Source organism: Catharus ustulatus, chromosome 7 (assembly GCF_009819885.2).
Source record: "Catharus ustulatus isolate bCatUst1 chromosome 7, bCatUst1.pri.v2, whole genome shotgun sequence".
Taxonomy (NCBI): Eukaryota; Metazoa; Chordata; class Aves; order Passeriformes; family Turdidae; genus Catharus; species Catharus ustulatus.
Window position 1 is genome coordinate 18,188,153 of NC_046227.1, and position 24,157 is coordinate 18,212,309.

Genomic DNA, 24,157 nt, shown 5'->3' on the forward strand with positions numbered 1-24,157 from the left:
AAAAGTTAAATTTGCACAAAGCTATGTAAGATTAAAGCCTCAGGCAATTTTGTTATTTGCCATCCCAGCTCCAGAACTAAACCTTTGTGAAAGAGTGATGAGAGCTGAAAGAAAAATCCCCTTTAAAGTCAATGGCATTGACCTACAGTCCCCATCTATCTCTGCATCTCATAGCTACTCAACCTATTTCACCTTATCCAATATGCTATTACATGAAATACCAAGGCAAGGCTAAAAAAGCATTTCTTCATCTGCAAAACCGGGTGGTAGTAGGCTCCTCCCCTCTACATTTTTTCTTGGGAGGTATCCTAAAAAGCATACTGTAGGAAAATTTCTGGAAATCATGAGGTTTTATTATCAATGCCTGCTGGAAAACTGTGCAGAATTTGGCAGCTGTTTTTTCCAACGGCAGCTCTATGAGTTGTATTGGATCCCACAGGACAGTGAGGGTTGAAGGATGGACAGGAATGGAGAAAGCAGACTAAGTGCGGGATTGTACACAAGCCAAGCTGGAAAGCCTGACATATGAGGTAGATGGGCCATGAAATGAAAGGAAAAAATGTAGCATGTGCTTTAGGAGAAACTCACATGACTTGACACAATCCGAAGAGAGGGAGGTTACAAACACAGAGATATCACACCTGAGCCAGTAACTATGCACTATGTAGGTCCAAAGTACAGAACTAATTTAACAGGCATATCATGAGCTGAATCAAAAGTTAATCAGAAAGTGAATCAAAATCCTTATTTTTTCACCATCAAACTTAAAGTTGGATGCACATTATAGGAAAGTTAAAGGAACAAAACCTAAATAAGTGAAAGCATAAAAAACACCCAAGCTGTTATGGGACTTCTGTAATTGTTACCTTTAAGCCCTTTCCAGCCAGAAGCAGGACATGACGGGCCAACTGACAAGCTTGACGAAGCCCTTGAATCTGATCTTCATTCTTAATTTCTATGTCGTCTCCCCAGTCTGGTACAATGCCTGTCGTCACATAGTCTGGCTTCTTTATGTGCTTGGAGAAAAAGGATTGAAAATGAAGATCAGAAAACTGAGCATGACAATGGGATCATTTTCTCAGATACTGCCTCCTGCTTCATGGCAGCTTGCCCTTTCTGTCGTAGTATCGACCTTCCTAAGCCATCAGGGCAAACCCTCAAGGCTGCCTCAGTATTTCTTCCACTGCCCTTTTGAACTTAACATTGCCTGTTACTACTGACTTACACAGTCTGTTAGCCTTCCAGTGCTGAAACCCCAGATACCACAGCTGACTTCCAGCACAGACAGCCTCAAGTTAGGAAAGTGGGAGAAAGACTTACAAACTACTCTTCATTTTCTTTTGCAAAGTGGGACACTTTCTACAAAAGGCATCTAAACACTGGAAGTGATGGGATGAACATGCAGAATTAGTCTCAAAATTAAACCTGATCAAATCCTGTGTTTCTCATTCAAACAAAACTCCTTATTGAGAAATTCATTAAAACCTTAGGATTTAATAGATTTTAATTTAGAGGCTTTTACACATTAATCTAGGTCATATGCCGTGCCCAGGTTTGTCCATCTACGACACTACACAAAGGTATCCTAATTTGCTCTATCAAGGGAAGTGTAATAAACCTCATTTTTTCCACGCAAGAACTTCTCAGCCCTTGTATGAGATGAAATTTAATATCTGATTTTTTTAAATCCACAACAATTTAACAACGTTTATAAACATGAAAGCTAATAAGAACAGCAATGTCTTGCACAGAGTTGGAAATGTACTTTCTCTCAGAGAGTCCTGGGCTGTTTAACTGGCTGCAGAAGAATCCCTTTGCCCATGACAGCCAGGCTGATTTTCTCCCATGCAGGCTGCAGGGTGAGTTTTGCACTGATTTCACAAAATAGAGTCAAGCTGGCAGACAGAAAACAAATAGGCATTTTGGCTGTACACAAGACAACCATACAACAACAGGGTGTAGGAGTAACAAAGAGTGGGGCAACTAATAAACTCTAATGGGACTTTAAATAGGAAGACTACTGTTACTGTTACAGGAATTTTATGTCTAATTGGATAAAAACTATGAAACTATCGTCAGTGAACTTACACAACAGAATTTCAAATTCCCATTTCTTTAAAATTAATGCCATATCAACCCTAATAACATTCTATTGAAGAAGCTTGGGCCTCAGCTGAAAAAAAACCCAACAAAACAACACCATTTGTTAGATTAGCATACACAGCTTCCTTGCTTTCCCCTCGGAGGGAACTAACCTACTAACTGAGACACGATCCTACTGACCTCTAAGAACCGTGAAGGGAGAAGCCCAAAGCAGTGTACATGCAAATGTCTATATGGACAGTTTCACACCAACATCTTAAAAAAGCCTGTTATTTCAACGTGATTTCTGGCATAATCTGAATAAAATTAATAACTTTGCCCTCAAATTTTCAGAGTTCACAGACTGATTTTTAGACATCTGAGAACTCTGATCTAGGAAGATGACTTTTCATTATGACAGTGTATTTCTTCCTCTTTTTCCTAATAGCAGCATCTAAATACAGAAAATAAGGTTTCTAAATTCTATGATTTTTAAGTTTTTGAAAATACATAGAGCATGTAACCCTGTGTTCTCCCTGCACACAGAGCTTCCACAGCCTCTTAGGGCTAAGAGCCGTACTTTCATCATTCTTACCTGCTTTTCTGTCTAGCAACTTTTAAATATATCTGGCCCTCTATTTGGCATAAGAAATCTATATTAAAATAAAAGAAAAAATTGTAAAAAGTACTAATACACATCCTGTGAAGTACTGTTTAGAAAGGGTACTTTGGTTTCTTTTGGCTAAAGGAAAGATACTAAACAGTTAATCTGTATGCTGTAATTAAACAGGGGGGAAAAAAGAAAAGGAAAAAAAGGAAACCAGAAGTGGAACACATGTTAAATTTGCATTTGCATCAAAAAGTCCCTTTTGGCTCTAAAGTAAATAAAAACAAAAATATATGTTGCAAGGAAAAAGAACACTCAGGCACAAAAAAACCCAAGTTTAAAGCATGCAGTGGGGTTGAGGGACAGCTACCAGCAGTTATTGAACATTCTCTTTCTGATATAACCAAATAATAAAACCATCAGCAAAATATAAGCATTTTTATAATTAGCTAGCTAGAGATTTATACAGAAGGGGACTCAGATGATCATGAATGATTCCTACTGACTTCTGCTAAGAATGTCTACAATTGCTCCAAACAAGCATCTGGACCCAGAATTGTCGACAGATAATTATAATACCCACATTTATTCTACTATAACTGAACAAGCCCCAGGTTTGAACTCCCTCATAGCTAAATACATCACTGTGTTTAACATGGTAGACAGCTGAACATCAGCTCTCCTATTTCAAATACCAGACCAAGCAACAGGACAATGATCTAACCCCCAGCTGTTGGACAACAAATACACTTGATCATGACTGCAATCAAACTCTACACTGGCTAAAGAACAGATTAGGTAACAGAAATTGCAGTACCTTAGGAACTCGGTGAGCTGGAGAAACCATGGCTGGCCAAACTATACTATAAGCAGCATTTCTTTGTCCCTGAAAGAAGAAGCATCTTTGCTGATGATTGCTTGAGTGCCTGTGCAGGTAGTTATGATTGCACAAAGAAAAGATTATGTGGCAGCCAGTCACAGAACCTGTTAACAGATAAATTAAAAATTATTAAAATTTTTTTCTACTTCCACATTACAAAATGTAAAGTATGCAAAAAGAAGGGCATCATGTAAAATAAAGCACAGAACTCATGTTGCTGCCAAGGGTAATTCACATCTTGTACTGTTTAAGAAAGAGCAGAAAGAATGAGAAGAAATGGGAACAAAAAAACTTCCCAAACAATACTTTGAAGCTTTACAAAATACCAAATCTGCTTTGGTTTGATGCATTAAAAAAGCAGTGTGGGTAAATTCCCCAGAGTTTACAGACAGGAGTGATGCTCTAACTGGCCTCTGCTTGGAGCAATTTGAACGGCTGCACTGATCAAGGCTTAGCAAAGCAGTTAATAAGGCACAATAGCAAGACAAGAGAAGACAAAAAAAGAAGATTTAATGTTATTTCATACAATATTTTCAGTTGCATTATTGCAGAATTTGCCACAAAATTGAGCATAAAAAAGGTAATATTGCTCTTTGTCTTGTTGCTCAAGACTCATTTTGTTCAGGGGGTAACAGAAAAAACGTCAGGAGATATTATTAATCTTGTTCAGAAGTAATTGAAGGCATTAAAATTTGCAATTTATTTGGAGTATTTGAATCAGATTTCCATTTAATTCACATGGGAATTTGGGACAAAAGTTTCACAGTTCAAACTTAGTTGTTGGGCAATGACATACTTTGCCTCCCCAAAAAAAGGAAAAAAGGAAAAAAAGAAAAAAGGAAAAAAAGAAAAAAGGAAAAAAAGAAGAAAGGAAAAAAGGGAAAAGAAAGGGAGGCAATTATCCTTCCACATGTGCAATCTTCCAAAGACAGCCCTTTTACAGTATTCAATGACATAGAAGATTCGAGTTATGCACCAAACCCAGACTAAATGAAATTGTTGCATCGGGGTTGCATTAGAAATGCTCTCAACTGGTCAGGGTTACACTCAGGTACCAATATCTGAAAAGTTAAAACCTGGGTGTAGAAACTTCTACTCAAGCAAATGTTTACTGTTTTGTTGTTTTTGTTTTGTTTGCTTTTTTTTGCTTGGATTTTTGGTTTTGTTTTACTTGTTGATAAATAACAAAGTGGAGCTGAAGGGTGAGGTTCACCTCAAGCTCTCAGTACAACCTAAGTACCCAATGGAAGCTGCCTGCTCCAAAACAGAAGAAAGTGTCTCCAAGGAAATGGAGCTGCCCCAGTTAATGGTGAGTTGGATTCATTTGGTAGCCTGTTAACTAGAATTTAAACAGTAGACTCATAATCTACTTTCCTGGAGTCTCCTTCACCAGGAAAAAAAAAAATCATTGCCCAATTAACAAAAACCACCCAAACATACAAAAAAAGAAGAGAAAGGGTCACCCAAACTGCAACTGTAACCATGTCTAAAGAACCCAAAACATCCTACAAACTCCCTGTCTGGTTTATACTAATTTCTGGAAGTACATAATCTGCTGAGGCAGCAACTTTTGGGCCATCAGAAGTAGCAATCACTCTGACAGTGTAAGCCAAGCTGCCTCTTTTACAAAGTGCAGTTGAAGTACCTTGCTCTTATAAGGCACAGCTAAAGGTATTACTAATTTATCAAAATCCCACACTCACTGTTGTGGTTAGCTGAGGTCCACATGGACATCAATAAGTGAACGTGTATTTTAAATGCTCTGCTTGATGCCCACAGGGCTCCCCGGGCACCTTGTCTACTGTGTCACAATTTAATTGGGGAAGAAAAGGTGCTTGTCAAATATTCCCAACATGCTCCCCCAAATACATACTCTTAAATACATTCAACCAAATTCACGGGTGCATGTCTATCGACTAGCTCACATTCAGAAGGGATACCTTTTTATTCGGAATAAAATTTTTACCTCTGTTCTCCCAAAGATACACTGCAAGTGTTGTCACAAAATAACAGGATAATAAGGTACTGTAGCCTGTTGTTATTCTACTAACTACTCATTATAAACCAGATGCATACAAAAATATCTACTACTTGAACAGTTGAAATGAGACAAGCAAATAAGTATCACCATCCTAAAATACAATTCCTAAATTATATCACAAGAACTATAAACACAGGACAACTAAACCTTTGTTTGAAACATAAAAAAATTATAAGAGAAAACATTCTCCTACAAAGTAAAAATAAAATTAAATAAAATGGCATTAAAATACAATGAAGTTACTGGTCTATAATGAAAATCTGGACTCCATCCACACACTTCCTTCCTTAAGAAGACCTTCTAATGCCTCCACAGCTCCTTTTATTTTTCAAGCTCCCATATTCCCAGCTAATTCGATATAGCAACATCATCAATCACCTGAGACAGGAACAACTGTCTGTATTCTCTAAGTCTGGCTCAGACATTCCCTCCTTACCACCCTTTACACCCATCAAAGCTTTTCTCAGTGCCTTTATTTACTTCTGCAACACTGGTGCTCAAGCACATCCTTTTGCTAAGCTTTCTGTGTACACTAATTACTGTAAGATAGTTCATAACCATGGCATTTATGCATCTTTCAGCAGAAGCTGCAGCCACTGGAGAGCACGGCGTGTGAAGCTGGGTAGGCTGGTAACAGACCAGCACAGGCAGGATACAAAGTTGACACTTTATGTGTTTATTCTGAACCCCAACAGGAAGGCTACGTCACCTGCCATCAGCAATAGAATATTTACTATCAGCTGCACTGAGGAGAATTAGCAGCAGCATTAGCGAGTCACATCAGCAGCTCGGATGCATCGAGCACAGACAATTACTGACAACTGCTCCGCTGAGCAGCGAATCCCACGGTGCCAGCCGTGTGCGCGCAGCTCCTGCCGGAGCCGCCGGATTCCTCAGCACACCTTCCAACCTTCACCTGCATCCTTAATAGAAATGCGCACTCTTCTGAACTACCACATGAATTTATCTTGTGTGGAAATTACATTTCTCTTCCTTTTAAACGAGTCAGTCAGAAGGGCTGAATATGGCATTCAAGAATTATGATGGGTGGGAGCATTTTTAAGTGACTGATTTTGCAGCACAGTGTGCCCTATATTTATTAGCCTTTTACTCTAGGGCTATTTTAATTGTTATCTGTTCATGCATGTTACACTATATAATGAAATGCTCCCATTTCACTCCTAGAGTGGAGAGTTTTTTATGTGTATCTCTATTAATGACCCTTAATTAAGTTGATTTTAGTAATTTAAATGTGATTTTCCTCTGGTCAAGAAGTATTTTTAACGGGAGATGTTGAAAATGAACTCTCACATAAGCCCTTTTCTAATGCTTCTTGTTTAACAGTCACAGCAATTTATCAAGCTATGTTTCCAATGAATGAAGTGTGGGGTAGCTGGGCAAAAAACTGCTAATTTACATTATTCATCAAATGTGATTGTTAGCAACCATTTTTTTTGGTATTTATTCATGAAAGATTTAAATTTTCTAAGCAATTAACAAAAAAAAATAGTACCAATGGATAAACTTCATACCAGTTCTGAGCTACAATAAATACAAGGGTGCATCTTAAAAGAGACGATAAATAAATTAACATATTTTAAAATAATTTAGTCATAGTATCAAGAGAAGCAGAGTACAAAAATTATTTAGGATTACAAGAATTAACATCTAAAACTATTTAGGAAATAAAATCAACTTGCTCTTGGTAAAGTTAACAACACCAAAAGCATTGTTCTGACAACTCTTTTTAAAATATGTGATTTAATCTTTCTTTTTAAACTGAAAAAAGAATGACTGTGGAGATTTTCTTACTATATAATCATTTGGAGGTAAAACACTAGAGATCTTTCATTTGGCTTGTCAGGTAATTTTAATACTCTAGCATAATTTAGGTTCTTGTGCAAACACTCATTTTGTTGAAACTTCTGAGGATTAAAGTTTAAAATTAGGTATTAAAAATCACTAAGGGTAACAATATGTGGAATGCAGCCAATGCAACTAGGTAAGAATACATAGCTTCTTACGGTTAATTGCCAAATGTTCCCATTTTTCAATCCAAAATAATGGCTGTGGTTTGAAAGATCTTTACTTGAAATTGTAACTCTGTCTAATAAAACACTGACTTTGTAACCCCCCATGCAAAGGTATGTCCAAGCTTCAAAAATAGGATGGGGAAGATTAAAGGTTCTTTCCAGCTCCATGTAACCTGTGTAGCAGAGGAGCAGCTCACATTTCACATGCAATAACCTGCGCATTTGCTAAAAAAAAAAAAAAAAAAAAAAAAAAGGGAAAAACCTCCAAGAACAACATAGGGAAATGCCTGAGGCAGAAGTTGAAACTGATTGGGCAAAGTAGAAGGACAAGAGCCCTTGAAATTAAACAAAAGCAAATTCATTCTGTTGACAGATGTTGATTACATCAAAGCCATGAAAGAACTTTTTTTTGTTTCTCTTTTTCTTCCCATTTTTGCAACTAATACCTCCACATTTTCTGTACATTACGGATATAATGTATCTTAATCAACATAATCCAACACATGATAATTCTCAAAATTGGGAAAAGTATATTGTAAGAAGGTCTTAACGACAGGATTTTCCAAACAAGAGTGTATTCACATGGTCATGTCTGCATACCCGTGCTGGTCACGCCATCATCAGCCCCTTACTTCCAGGGGTTAACTGCTCTGGCAGCCAAATAAAATACAGAGAGCGCTGTGTAATTATGGAGACAGTCAAAGGGCAGACTCTATTTTGAAATCTATTTGCACAGACAAGGTCTTCCAATTTCGCTTACAGGAAACAAGCTGGTAAAGGGGGTCTCCTCCTCTCCAGATGCTTTCCACACGTTTTTCCCACATCAGGAAATCGTGGACATGGACACCATGCAGCACTGTTTCCTGGACTGCAGAACTATGTCATTACAAGGAGAAGAGCAAGTCCATGCTTGTGAGAAATATTTCCTCCTAATTGGATGTATTAGGGGAAAGCAAAACCCATAAGGACTACTGAAAATGTGACTAGCAGCAATTTGTAAACAGGACGCAGCCACAGCTGTCATGACGGTACTGGAAAAGAGAAAGCAGAAATGAAAGGGTAAAAACACTCTGTTTTTAATAGCATGATTGGGGAAATGAAATATTCATCAGGATAGATGTGACTTCAGTTACAACAGCAACATATTGGTGAAAACTTCAACAGCATGCTTACGACCCTACCCTGATAAACCGAAACACAGCCAGTATCTTGCAAACATTATATTCTAATTGGGATTGTTTTATTTAATTTTTCCGGAAATTAATGACAGAATTTGTTTAGTTAATAGAGGCATTAACAGAACTGTTCTTGTTACTCTCCTAAGAGGCAATGAAGCAAAGCAGTGGTCAAATGGTGACTGACTCCAAGGGAGAAGAGCCAGCCCCTCTGCCAGCATCACTGTCACTCTTTCATGCCACTGAAAAAAGTCAATTTTGGCCCTCAGTTGCGCTCCTTGCTAAGTGCAATTCTGCTCTTACTTCATGCAGAGTGGAACTGGGCAATTTGTTGGCTATATGCCAACACAAATGAGTTTGTAAATTTATAAACTTCATGGAAACAGATTCTTGCTTGGCTTTACTTACTATGATTTAGTCTAGACTAACAGGCTAAAATGATGAATCATTCTGGAATAGTGCTGTGCTTCAAATTCATTATTCAGTCAAACTTAGGACCAACAAAATAGCTGTTCTGCAAGTTGATAAACTGGGAAACCACAGAGAATCAGAACCCCTTCTATTTACAGGAAGGATGACAGCCTAAGGGTACTTCATCCCAATAATAACAACATTCAAGTACCGGTGCCCAGGTCATGACAAGCCATGACCCTCCCCACAGCTCCTTCAGGAAGCTGGCTCGATGCCACCTTTTATCAGTAGCAACTGACAGTGCAACTTTAACAAACAAGAAGAAAAAACTGGTACTGTATCCTTCAAAATCTCCTTTGACTAGTTGAGCAGTTCTGTACAAATACACACACACACAGAGTTACACCAAGGCAGTATAAGAAATAAATGAACTGACTGAGTAAAATTCTGGTATCCTTATACAGTACTTCCCCCTTTTATTATAGGATTTTAAAAATAAAGAGTACAATCTAACACAGTTGAGTGATATTCATTAATACACCAAAGGAAATGAATTGTCTATTACAGAACACGGGATCAAGCAGTACAGACACGGGGAACAGGGCATTGCAGTCCTCCAACAGAGCCTTCCATCCCAGTGTTATTTCTACTACATTTTCTGTCTCTGACAGAAAAACACAAGAAGAAAATAAAAAGACAATATTGTCTAAAGCAGTACCACTGAAAAATGAGATAAGTCCAGTACAAAAGCTGGACAAAGCAATATTAAGGGTTTCAATCACAGTTACTATCAAGGGAATTCAGGCTCCAGATCACAGCATCTGGCAAGTTTCAACTTCTCTGACTAGCAGGAGAAACATTCCTCTTATGTTACTGCATTCCTTTATTGAGTAAATTAATTTATCACAAAATGAATAAATTAGAATGAGAAACATATCTGTTCAGGCTTCCATATTTAAATACATTTTCCAAGCACTTTCTATCTATCTTTAGATTTCTTAAAAGATCAGAGAAATTACTTTTGCTAGAAAGATTGGTTATTATATTAATGATTTTGATTCTGTAGGGAAGTAACAACTATTGAAACAAGTTAGTTTAAAAATAGCAGTTGTTTCAGATCAAAATAATAAGCTATTCAAACAGTCCTTACACACAGCACCATACCAAATCTTGTTGTTTATACGCACCCACCCACAGCTCTAATGTTCATTGAACCCTACTGGGTTAAAATCTTTTCAGGTGCTCTGTGAAACAACAGTTTTTCAACTGGCATGTTTATGTCCTGTACACATGCCTGACACAATACTAAATGTTAAGAAAAAAAATTCTATTTTAACCTCTTAAATTTCCACCTGAAATGGAAAAAATACGTCAGGATCACCACAAAATCCATTTCCCACCCTTTCAGCTGGCAAGCAACATTGCTGAAATAAGAGTACGTAATCTTTGCATAGGAAATTTAGGAATGCTCCTGAACATTGTATCAGGATGTTTTGTGTAGCTTGACACATAGGAATAGGCAGTCAGTCTTTATGCTGGAATAAGTATTTTTCCATACACCTGTAGCCAAATCTCTAAGGACACAAGATGATTTCTGAATCATAGGTCAGTCTTATCTCAGACTTAAGGAGAAAAGTGCACATGGCCAGCAACTTTGGGATGAATACCATAATAAAATAAGATTACATTACTACTCATTCGGTAAAATGGACAGCTAGTAGTATTTCGTGCCTTGTGTTAAAAGTTGTTAATTACCTGTATTGTCCTGTTTTCATATGAAAACACAAGTTATGTTAGGACAGTAAGTTTTTTAAGTACGTGTCCTCTGCAAGAGTGATGAGTCTAAGGTTGGGGAATTACATCCCATAATCCAGATTTCAAAATATATGAGCAGAGAGGTCTGAGAGTTTACAGCCTTTTCTGTTAAACTGCTGTGGTGGTGGTAGAAATAAGCTCTTATTTTTATTTCAAGAAAATGCTTTGCACAAGAAGATGTTCTAATCAAGAACTTGCTGCAGATAACTTGCAGCATCCTGATTAAAACATTTATTTTTAAACCCGTCAGTCATTACTATGTGCTATTAATGCATAACTTGGAAGCTTATTCATAAATATGTGACATTTGGGTCATTGAGTGAACTGCAATGATAGAATTATGGATTGAATTTGGAAGAGTACAGTATAATGTTTGGGAGGTGTTTAAAATGTTTTTTAAACACCTTTCACTTATCTCCTTGCTCAACATTTACAAAGATCTCTTTTTAGCATAAAAATCCCTGTTTATCAAACAGTGATACAGGAAGAAGTTGTTTACGTTTTCAGAAGTAGCAACATACATCACTTATGACAAAAAAAACCAAGCACTCCATAAGAAATGCTCAATCACTGTCAATCATACACACTAAAATATACATAAACCAAAGCATGTAGTATGAACTGTATTAGATCCAAACTGAACACAGAATTACAACTATAACAAACAAAACCCAAATAATTACTAGTGACTCACAGGCCTATTTACACATCTCACCAAACTATTGGAAAGGTAGGTAACCATAGAAACCTGTCAGCCTAAATTCAGCACTTCAAAATTTGTATTTAGCTTAAAATGCTGACAATTCTGTTACTATTTGACAAAATCCATATTTTTAAAGGCTTTTGTTTTTGCTTTGGTACTTAAATAAATGCTTAAAATAATTTCATCTGTTGGTTACTAATAATTTGCCTTTTATATTTGATTTTACCGAAGTAAAAATTGCAGTTTACTCTTGTAATATAAAATGTTAATATATTTTATCATTGCAAATTAATTTCTAACATTTATTTAATGACTGAAATTAAATAACAATGTAAAACAATGTAAACAATGTAAAACTGCACTTGCTATTAAATGTTTTGCATATAGACTTTTTTAAGCTGCACACCAGCAGAAAAGAGAAATTACTCAAATTAACTGTTAAAGCTGAAATGCTAATAGCCTTTTCAACTTATAGTTCTTTTTCACTGACAATTGCAATTTGCATGGCTTAAAATTTAATACTATCATTAGTACTAATGTCCTATATTTTACCTCATAATCTAAATGAGTAAAATATTATTTTTGTAGTTCACTGGCTCTTATACTTAGGCTGTAATGTTCAGTGTGTATTTCATTATGTAGATGAGCAATGGAAGTTGTCTAACATGATTTAAATGGGTCAACAGTATTTTCCTATTCACATTAATCATCCAGACAGCCACACACACAAAAAAATAGCCTTGAAAACGAACCTAGGAAATCTCTTTTTATCACTGATTCTTCCCACCACTCCAACAACAGCAAACACATGTTCCAGGAGTCGGGCTCTGGGAAGCCCAGGCTGGGCGCTGCTCCCCTCAGCAGCGCTCAGCTCCCGCTGCTGCCGCTCCCCGGGCTGCCCGCGGCCCCGTGCCAAGAATGATTCTCGTCCTGCGAACTTCAATGGGAGCTGTGTGTTGACAAACTGAGCAAATCTGAATCGGCAAAATTCATTCTTGGCACGGGGACACACAACTGTGCTGAAAGCAAAGGCGCGCTGCCTGCTCCGCTGCGCTGGCAGCCGGCTTCTTCTGGCGTAAACACACTTGTCAGAGCTCCCACTAAAGTCAAAGGACACAGGATGAGGCCATTTATTGCCAATTGTTTAAAAACACATCAAAATTAAGGGTTCTGTTCTCAAGCCATGTAACTACTATCTGTGGCCCACTTCATATATGGCATATGGCAAATAAAATGGGAATTTATAAATAACATAGCCCTTCCGTAGAAAGGGAAGCTGTTCTAACAAATGCTAAAGGGAAGAACATAAGTATAAAACAGGCAGAAAGTAACAGAATGATTGTGTACCAAACATTCAGACTCCTTTATTCAAAAAATACATCATTAAGCTAAAAGGGAAAAAAAAAACCACTTTCATTTCCCAACTATCTTCACCAGGTTATTCACTCACTTTGTACAGTTTATTGGATTATTCTACTGTCTGATTTTTAAGCTAGACAGAGTAAGCAAGGAGTCTTTGCAAAATTTAGGTCTCAAACTCCTTTTTCTAGACCGAAAAAGGTTTATACAGTCTTCACAGATGGTAAATCTGTAAGAAGAAAGAAATGTTCTGCTTTCCATAAGATGAAGATAATCTATTTTGCCAGCAAAATACAACAGGCAATTCTCCTGAACATGTTTAGCTACCTTGTCTGCAAAACTGGGCAGTAATCTATGAAATTCTCTATAGGGCCATCCATTTAATCAATTACTAATTTGTAAACTCAACTCAGAGCTTCTAGATTCAGTCAATTACATGCTAAGAATCCTGCTGCATTATTTTTTCACATGGAAAATGTGAAGTCTATCTCGATCTACACATATGGCCTACTGAAGAGTGATGTGACTGCGAATTTGAGTCTTACAGCCCTGGCCACAGCTTCATAATTGTCAAGGCTCCTGATGTGCATTCAGTAGGCAAAAAGCTACAATAAAGCTGATTCTGATGTGGCTGTTCCTGTGGCAATGGCACAGCCATTGAAAGCCTTATGTCCATGCCTGGGCCATGCTTGCTCATCCCACAGTGGCTGGCAGTCCATAGTCACTGCTTGTCACACTGGAGGAGACACGAGAGTACTGCTGCCTTTCCCCAGACACATTAGCAGAACATTTTCATCTTGTTGAACTTCCAGTTGCCAACACTCCACCAACCTGTTTGCAACACACATCTGGTTTCCACGGCTGGGGATACAGTTGCAGCAAGGTCTGACCAAGTCTTTCCATCAGCTATCTCACTCTATGGCTGACTTTGTGAAGCAGATTTACAGAAGAGTCATTTGGACTACATAGCCTCCAAATGAACAAAAAAAAGACTGTCTTTATCAAGGAGATTTTAGAAACAGCCACTTCTGCAGTCTTTGGTTTGCTCTGGAATTACATTCTTGTCAGAAAACATGTATTAGTTAAGGAGAGTACTCCACAACTCAAAACTCCTAGACAACATAATGGTACTTCTCAGAAAGCTGCTGGGACAGTTATACCAGCAAAATAATTCTTGCTGGTACAACTTGATCTTTTTGAGCAATTGATTTAAGCTTTCCCAGAAGAGAACTATTTTCATGAGATGAGCTTCTGCTGATTTAGCAGGGTGTGTTAGAGCATGAATAAATTTTTATAAACCCTGACAAGACTCACTACTGTATTTACTTCTTTAAAGAATCCCCATTTCTACCATTTCTACTCATAAGCACTATGTTAATAATCAGCTCAGAACAACCAGAAATGGCTCAGAGAGGTTGGATCTGCCTAGCCACCTCAGAGGTGTTAGTTCAAAAAGGACATGGCAATGGCATTGAGCCTTGTCATCACCTACCATTTCACCCACGAGGCACGAGTGTGACTCCATGCTCAGATGCACAAATGACTACAGGCAACACCTCCTCTCAGGATCAACCCAGCATGTCTTTGTGAGATGCCGACCCACTCTGTCCAGCGGAAAAGGACCTCACCTCAACAGCTCTAGATGAGTTTACAAGCACACTCAAGAGCTGAGAAGTCAGGCAGAATACAAGCAGATTTGCAGTGACTGCACCATTTCTTACATAAAGCACCTCCATTTTACACAGAGGGAAGCTAGGAATTTACTGTTGCTTCTGCCCAACTCCATCTTCACCTGTGTCTATCAGTAAATCTGAGACCGAACAGCTGAAATTTATATGAGAAACAAACCTGTCATTTTCTTTCAATGTTGTCCCACATCTGTTGACCTTCTTTTTAAAGAAATACATAAGGCAGGATGGAATTTAAATTTATGTACAAGAAAGCACGAAACAGATAATCTGAGAATTGTACAAATTTCTACAGAGAACATCTGATATGCTCTAAGTATTAATGTATAAATATTCATTACTGCAATAGCTCTTCATGCTTCAAAATGAGCTTGATCTAAAACAAAACACAGCTTTAAACAGGTTTTAACAATGAATACCTGAACATAAATATTTTTAAAATGTGAAAGCTGGAGACCTTATAGAGATGGTTAGAGTGGCTGGTTATTTATAATCTAAACTCAAAAGAGAACAGTGCGACTTTCAAAAACACCCATGGAAGTTTTCTCAGGCTGCACGCTAGAAGAGTATGTCTGCCAAAAGACCTCCAAGGAGCTCTGAAGAGCCCTTTATTCTCCCTTCTAAGGCTTCCATGCAGCAGGGCAGCTTGTTGAACACTAGGTTTTTAACAGTCTCCTTTTTCTTCAGAAATTATGAAGGGAAAGACATGACTGATTTGGAAAGGACATAATCTCTAAAAGGACAATGAACAAATTTTCCATACCTTGTTTCTATGTCATAAAAAATTTCCAATTTTTCACTCAAATAATGTTTTCAATAGGAAGTACCTTGAGGGAATTAAAAAAAAAAAAAAATTCAAACTTCCCTTGCCCTCCAAGGAACAGCCAGATCTCATGCAGATAAAGCCCTTTGCCAAGAAACAGTTCAGTTGGTAACATTTACCATTCACTTCTAGATAATTTTAGAAACATAGCAATATAACATAATAACTATGACAAAACAGAGAATTCTGACACTTATACTAAACATAATCACATACTGTATTTTCCTGCCTGAATTGCATCCAATAAACTACAGGACCTTACCCTGTGGTACGCAAATTTTCATGCATACTCTCTTGCATTTTACTCCTACAATTACAACATGCACTATTCTGGTTACATGGCACATCTTAAGAAGTGAAGGTGACTACAGTTAAGCAATTACATACGACTGTGAATCTATTAAAGGTGGGGCATTTGTTTCCATTACATCTCTAACCCAATGCAGCAAACCAAGACTGGGGCTAAAGTGAATATTTAATTATCCAAGCTGGACAGACTACATGGGTACATAACAAACCATACACAGTTGTTTTCAACTTGTGACTCAACATAACCTGGGAATTTGATAGCAACACTTCTACTTAGAAAGCAAGTCCATTACTAGTTTGCTTCAGCTTTCTGCATGGGAGTCCACATTGCCACTGAAGGATGCTCACAAAAACCAGTGCTCAAAAAGCCTGAAGAACAGTGAACCAACAGGTCGCAGCCAGGGACGTCTGCTATCAAGCACAGGGCAGCTTTGTCCCTTCTGTCGTTGGGCAGTTCCTGTCTGCCTGCCAGGCAGCTCACTGTGACATTTCTGGAGAAACACCCTGACGAAGAACACCGTACTGTGCTGCACTGGCTGGCGATGAGTGCCGGGGCAGGAGACTTCTCGGGGTAGGATTGCTGTGGAAGCCCCAAAGTAAGCAATGGGTAGGTGAAGGGCTAGGGAAACCTGAGTGCTAAGAGCCACTGAGCAGGGGAACTTTGCTTTGATAACATAAGCTTTGATGGCAACTGCAGAGACATATGTAAGGATCAGAGAGAGAAAAGTTATAGTAGTTCAGACAAAAGTGTAAGTGTCAGAAGAAGCAGCTGGCAAAACAAAAAAAGGTCGTTAACATGGGAATCTGGTAATCAAAACACAAGTCATATAACAGGGTAAAAAATTACCAACTGAGAAGAAGCCCTTATTATAAAACAACACAATTTTATAACAGTTCCCTTTAAAAAGTCTTCTAGAGTCTATTTTCATCCTAGATAAATCCAAAGGCTAGTGGTGCGGTCTGAACTGGTGAAAATATGACTTTTCTTAAATGGAAACTAGAACTTGACTTCATACACTGCCTTCATACTTAGTGTGTTATAAATTGCTTTAAATACTGGCAGCCATTGCAGCCATTACATTCACTCAAGAGCTCATATGTAGTATTACTTAGGATTTTTATAGAGCTTTTCATCTTCAAAGTGCTTTACAAACAATTCATTAATCTCAACCAATGCACCTGCAAGGCAGATAAATATCTGCATTGTAGATGGAGAAAGACAGAAAGTTCAATGACTCATCCAAAGCTGTGCACACTTACCAACTCCAAATATCCCTAGCTCCTGGCGCCTAGTGCCATGAAGGACCTGAGCCCCACTCTGTGTTGAGATCATACCTTCTCTTCAGCGACACTGCCACAGAACTTGTTTTACTGTGAGGCAGTGGTTGAGTGCCAGTCTAGCTGGAGACCCTCCCTTTTCCAAAGCTGGTAAGCTCCCAGGGAGTGCTAGCTCTCACCAGGATCACCAGCCCCAGGAAGTGGGAAGTCCATTAGATGCCAAAGTGAGACTCACAACATAGATTCTCAAACTGATTCACCACTAAGCAGTGAGCTGAAAAAGCCTCTGAGCTGGGAGAAGCCTTTGCCTCTCCCTCTATTTATTTCTAACTGCTGCATAGACTCCAGGGCAGGAGACCCCTACAAGTCAAACAACAGAACCCTGAAGGCTCTGGCCTTTGTGTACTGCCATGATTCAAGAAAACAGCTTCACTCCTCTGGTGCTCTCTAACTATTAAAAACTTGTAATGAAATTTTCCCTTCAAGAATGGCAATCCTCTTCCCTGTTGGTGACCGGAAAAAAAATCTTAATGTGGTTACACTGCATGATTGTACTTTTAACTTTCTGAGGTTTAAAAATATCTGATATGATTTCTCTTAAACCTCAGAAATACCAGGAATGTCAAAACTGAAGCAGATGAGAAACATGGAAGGTGTGAACAATATAATACCTGTACTGCATTACAGCAGACTTTACATTCCCTTACATGGAGAAAACTAATAATGAACTTCTAGTAATAACATCTTTATTTCAGATGTTTATTAGGAACTAGATTTATATATATAAATCTGAAAATTCTTATCTCTTCAGTCTTCAAATTTGTGAATCTAGAGCTTAGCAAGTTCTCCAGCCACTGTAATTCCTCCCTGGGTAAACAGCTCATGTATAAAAATATAGGTCCATCATACAAACTGCTACAATAACAGAAAAATAAACCCCACTTTTTCATAAGATATTGAAGAAAAGATCTCTCTGTAATGGTAATGTCATAACATGTTAGTTAAGCAAACATGAGCAGTAAAAGAAGTGAATGGCAAAAATGTATGTAGCTAAAAGAGCTCTGCCAGCCTGCCCAGTTGACCTGGGTATAAAAAGCAGAATAAGAAGAAAGTAGTAGCCTTTAATTACTCTTCCCCATCTTAATGTTTTAAATTTATAAAGAAAAACAAAAACAAGCCCATATAATCCAAAGCAACATGAAGAAACAACTCCTGATCATTAAGCAGAAACTACAAGTTCCCCAAATTTAGAAGACTTCTAAGCTTATTATTTCATCAATTTAAAGTGAGCTTGTGTCTGTCCACCAACACCATCCTTTTAAAAACAATATGTCAAATCTACAACTCCCAATGAAAATAAAAGCATATAAGAGCAAACTAATATATCACCTACAGGAAATGCATTTAAATTTAATTACATCAAATACTAACATTCATTCTGCAATCACCAACAAAAAAAGAAAATCTAAAAATATTTTCTAAATTAAAAACTCCACCATAATATTCTACAGCTAAAATAATATGCAATCTTTGCATAACACAGTTTTTTCAACAGAATGAAATAAATTAAAGAGCAGCATGCAAGAAAAAAATTAAAATATACAATTGTATCCACTAAACTCTGGAAGTCAGAAATGATTATGCAGTAAAAAACCACTCAACATCATAACAGCAATGCTGCAACATTTTGTTTGGCTATTTTGTTCAATAACTCCTCACTTTATTTGTACACAGTAATGAAGGAATGTCACAGCAACTCATGTCTGTCTCTGTGTGCTCTATTCTTTCCTGCTTCTGTTTTCAGGGTAGGTTAAAAAGAATCTTTTCTCCTAATCATCAGCAAACCAGTACCAGATTTCACTCGTGGTAAAGTATGCTACCCATCAGTACAAGGCAATGCTCCATAAAAACAACAAAGAAAATAAAAAAAAAGCAAGAGGTAAGGTCTGAACACATTTTTCTTTCAATTCCCTTGGGAATTATGGTTCTATAGGTCTTGAATTCCCAGGCAGAGGGGATCATGTTCATCAGTTACGGCAGCTCCTCTGGGCCTAAGTCCAGGTAGACTGCTTGTCTAAACTTGATGAAATATAGGCGCCATCAGGTAACAGCAGTGGTCAGAGAGACTCCAGAAATGTGTAACTGAAAACTGAAAAATGAAATTAAAACAAGGCTGTAGCCAAACAGCCTCTTTCTACAGGACGCAATAACTGTAAGGCAAAAAGTTTACAACATAAAGACTTTCCTTATATACGTTCTCTTGCCTTTTTGCATAGATAATAAGAAAGCTGGATGGGGCAGACAAGCATATGTTAACAAACATCGATTTTAAATAGAAATGCTTAGGAAAGAAACCACTATGACAAATACACATGGCCTGAATAGACAAAACACTAAAAAGAAGTCATTGCCATGTAACCCACTCTCCCTCCTACTACATGACTTCAAAATGTTTTCAAATTAAACTTTCACGCTAATAAGTATTGCTAGATCAACAGCACTGGGATGTGGTGTCTAGAAGCACTGCAAGCTACCCATCATGGCACATCAACATGTCAAACTGTCAAAGAGAAGAAGAGGCAGCAAGACTCCCACCAGATGTGCATACTGAAGCACTATAGGAATGTGCTTTTTTGGGAATGGAGAAGGAAGGAGGAACCAAAAAAAAGGAAAATTATCAATCCCCAGTTGATAAGATCATGTAACTGGGTGCCCTACAGGTAGTTTTAGCACAGAAAAGGCCTTTTCAGACTGCATACATGATCAAGTACTGCTTTGAAATCACAGACTGCAGTGGACCAGCAGGACTGTCACTGAAGAATGCTCAAAAGCTCCTAAGCTTTTGTTTAGATTTCCTCTTAATTCACAACTGTCACAATCAGAACATCATGTCTACTATATCCAAATAGCATGGAAAGGAAAACCAGTTTAGATTTCATGACACAGACCTCCACTGCAGCTTTAGCATCAAAACAGGTTCAAAACCAGTAGCAGCTTGTCTTTAAGGTGACTTCAGCCAAAATTCACATTTCTTCAGAATAAAATAAAAGAAAATACCATATCACCACAGAAATATTTTTGGTAGCCTCAACTTTACACTCCAACTACAGCTATACATGGAAAGCCACAACAAGAAATGAGGTTAAGTGTTTCAAACTGGCTAAGTAGAGCTTTCCCTGCACAGCCAGAGAACACCCATGACACACAAATCCCAAACTTTACAGATATGTGGTATGTTGATTCTTATGTGCATCTTAAATTCAGCTTCTGATCTAGGTAGAGTAATTCAATATAAAAATTTGAGTAAAAGAAATTCAGTATCTAAGTCTAGAAAGCCACTTTACCTATATCCTCTGCTAAACTGCATGTTTGCCTAGTAACAGGAGCAGCAGGAACCAGGGCAGGTTCAGTCCCTGTTTCATGCTGATGCTGTGCTGCCACAAAACCCTCCAGAAATTAGTCCCTCAGTGCTAGAGTTTCTCCATCCATCAGCTAGTGCTCATGATTTCAGCCCCTTTTGCCTGCCTTAGCTATCTGCACTGTGAGCTCTCAGAGGAAAAAAAAATTATTATACGCTCACATTTGATCCTGTGATTTTAGGGAGTGAAGCGATCTGCTCTAAAATACAAGGTAATTCACTATTTGAGGTCCATAATTTCTTTAGGAATGATTCAATCCTTCATTTTGTCTCCTCAAATGCTTATATTACTCTAAACAAGCTTAGAGGCCATCAGAGATGTCATATACTCTACCACTATTCTTGATGTTTTAAGTAATAGAACATGCAAGCACGAATAGCCAGACACTTCACAGTTTGATCCTGCATATAACCTCAGCAGGGTCATATTCCAGTATAGATTTTAGGAGTTTTAGAATTTTTCTTCCCTTCAATTTAATCTCTAAAGATCGTGAAGCGGTATTTTTTATTTCACTGATTTGCTGTATGAGTATAGAGAAAGTTAAATCAGTTATTTGGTTCTTTGCAAAAAAATTAACATTAGTGTGAGCTAGTTAACACTGATTTGTGAGCCTGAAGAGTAGAAGACTGAAGCAACACCTAAAGAAGAGACAATGTTTGCCTTCTGTGCTGTCCCGAGGCAGCACTGAACAGTCTGTCTTGAATTAAAATCACAGACATGACTTTCTGCAGGTGGTGGAAAAGTCTCAGAGCTCTGCCATAGGAATGGAAAGTAGATCTTTCCTGCTTAGAGAAAGCTCCAGGTGAGCTTTAAGGAAAATTCCACAAAATGAAAAGTGATACATGCAAAATACATTTCCAAACAAGGTCAATTTTGCCTGAAGGATTATGGCTGGGTTTACTTTCTTTAACTTACGGCATATGAAAATGTACCTGCCAAATAGATTTATCACACACTAAACACTGGCAGGTACAGGACACTACCTGGGACCTGGGCACCCAAGATATAAGGCATACAGAGCAGAGAAAGCATTATCAAAAAGCTGAAACTAAGAACTCTTCAGGAACCTGTCATTAACTTTGTCTCTATGTGGGTTTTAGGTATAACCACAATGGTGATGCTCTGGTGCCAGGGCAATGGGCACCTTCCCACAAAGGAGAAAAGACTTCTTAGTCTGAAATGAATGGCTACAAGAGTAGGTGTGGGTCACTAAAGCTGTTGATGTGGCAGAAAATGTTGATTTTCAGAAGCTGTCCAGGACATTTGCTAATGACTTTCCTTCATTTAAAGGCAATCTTAGCTAATGCTGAGAAACCTAAGCTCACAGAGAAACCACACCCTACACATCCACCCACAGCCAGAAGTGATAGATCTTGTAAGAAAAAGAGGCACAGTGTGCTGCCAACAATACATTACCTCTCAACTGAAAGAACAGAACAATTAAACACTTTATTGAAAGGGGAATATTTTTCTCTCGTGCCTCAAACCATGAAAGTGCATGTCTTCCCCAGAGCTGCTGCACAGTTGAAATGGGAATAACTTCTTGCTGGCCTGATTATTTTCAAAACAGGGATGAAAATACCTTAGATAATTCAAAAAATGTTGAAAGTGTACTACAATCAAATGGTTTGAACTTCCACCATGCATCACTTGCAGCTCATAATGCTAATGTTAAATTCTGGAGACATGAGTCTGTCTACAAATTAATGGAAAATGTGAATTAATATTTTCTTCCAGCTAATTGCCCAACTCATATATTGCACAATGCAGCCCAGCACGTTTGATCTTGAAAACTCTCTTGCACACATTTTAAATTAAAAAAAAAAAAAAATCAGAATTACAGGACATATTTAAATGTAACTCTGGAATACCAGGAAACAGTCAAGTCTCCCCAAAACTATTATCTGTATATTCTATGGCTAATTTTTAAAAAAGCATTAGGTTAAAAGTACTGGAAGTTACTATAAGTGAGGATCAATTGTTTGAGTTGTACATTTCTGGAATTCTTTCTAACAGCAAGAAAAATACAAAGAGATACTTCGACCATTTGAATATTAACAGTGCTAACAAGATTTTTATGATTCATTCTGAACACGAGAATGGCATCTATTATGCTGAAATTTCTAGTTAAATATGCTTATCAAAGAGCAAGCTATAACAATTTTCAAAAAAGAAATATAATTCCTGTTTCAAAATGCATCATCAGAAAGATGGAAACAGACTGATTTAGTAGCATATGGCAGCAAAAAAAAAGGTGAAATGAATACTCTGATTTCAGAAAAAAAAAAAAATACAATTTTGAGTCTTTTCACTTCCCCTTAGAAATGCTAAAAGTTTGAATTTTGTAAAACCATGAGCATTACCAAGGTCTGCAGATTAAAAAAAAAGCAAGAAATGAACTGTATCAGAAAGACTGCTCAGTAAAAGGTTCAGTAAAGCAGTTACAATACATTATCTATTTAATCACTTCCCAGATGGAGACTCCATAGCACACTTCTGTACAGTAACACACAGAGTCCAACATAAAATGGCAATTTAAAAGTTGATTACCAGTTTTACCATCCTAAATGTCAAAGCCATGTCTGACCAGAAAGAAAAAATATGTAAAATTACGTACATGTCTGCATTCTGTCTAGAGCATGTAAACTAGAACACATTGCCTCAGTCACTTGCTACAAATTCTTTATTAGTCCCACTAATGTTTCTAACTTGTGTAGTGTTTCAGGATTTTCATATAAATACCCTGCCGGAGTAGAGTTTATTATTCCTTTAATGTAGACAGTTTTGGCTAACCTAACTATGAAGTATAGAAAATACTCAACCATGCATTACTGACAAGGCTTGTGAACCAAACTTGCGACCTATATGGCCCAAAAAGAAAAAAAAACAACAAACCAAACAAACAAAAAAAACCCCAACCAACCAACCAACCAACCAAAAAAAACCCCAACCAACTCATTTCTAATGAGACTTGCCGCTTCTGGGCAAACTTGAAAGTGTTAGGATTTGAAGCTGTACTGCTGTACTGCAACAGAATCAACTCCAGCTATGTCCCTCTGCTTTCATAAAAAAAAAAAAATGTTTAAAACCACACTTATGTAAGTCCTCCTCATTTTCCAACAGAGGGGAAAGAGTAACATTCTCAGAAAAATTTTGAAAAAAACCATCTCTAAAAGGCTCTGTAGTCACAGGAGAAGAAGCACTTCACAACGTCTCACATCCTGTGGTACTGGAGACAGCTTTAGCTTTTAGTCAGGTGCAGTTTCCAGGTTCCCCACCAAGGAGCCTGTGGACAAATTCCCAGTTCCATGAGGGGCTGAACAAGGCAGCTCAGCCCCTTACCAAGTAAACAGCCTGGGAACACAAACTGCATATGCAAGGGATGTATCACACCCTGTCAGTCTATACTGAACTGACTTTAAAAACCTGGCCCATAGTAAATCACACAGATTACCACAGAATTCTTGTTCATTGCTAGGGAAACAAGATCAGGAATCAGTTATATCAGTATGTAACACAAAAGTAACCCCTTTT

General features: G+C 37.7%; 1 protein-coding gene across 4 annotated transcripts in view; it reads right to left on the reverse strand.

Annotated features, from left to right (window-relative positions):
- The window catches only part of METAP1D (methionyl aminopeptidase type 1D, mitochondrial), a 46,663-nt gene that overhangs the window by 20,671 nt on the left and 1,835 nt on the right, over window positions 1-24,157 (reverse strand). For 3 of the 4 annotated variants that reach the window (XM_033064666.2, XM_033064669.2, XM_033064670.2), the window contains exons 2-4: window positions 8,404-8,674; window positions 3,507-3,673; window positions 867-1,016 (exon numbers count right to left, since the gene is read on the reverse strand). In XM_033064666.2, the coding sequence (XP_032920557.1) occupies window positions 867-1,016; window positions 3,507-3,673; window positions 8,404-8,467 (381 nt within the window). In that variant the 5' untranslated portion in view covers window positions 8,468-8,674. The remainder of the gene's footprint in view (window positions 1-866; window positions 1,017-3,506; window positions 3,674-8,403; window positions 8,675-24,157) is intronic. The other variant, XM_033064668.1, reaches the window with a different exon arrangement.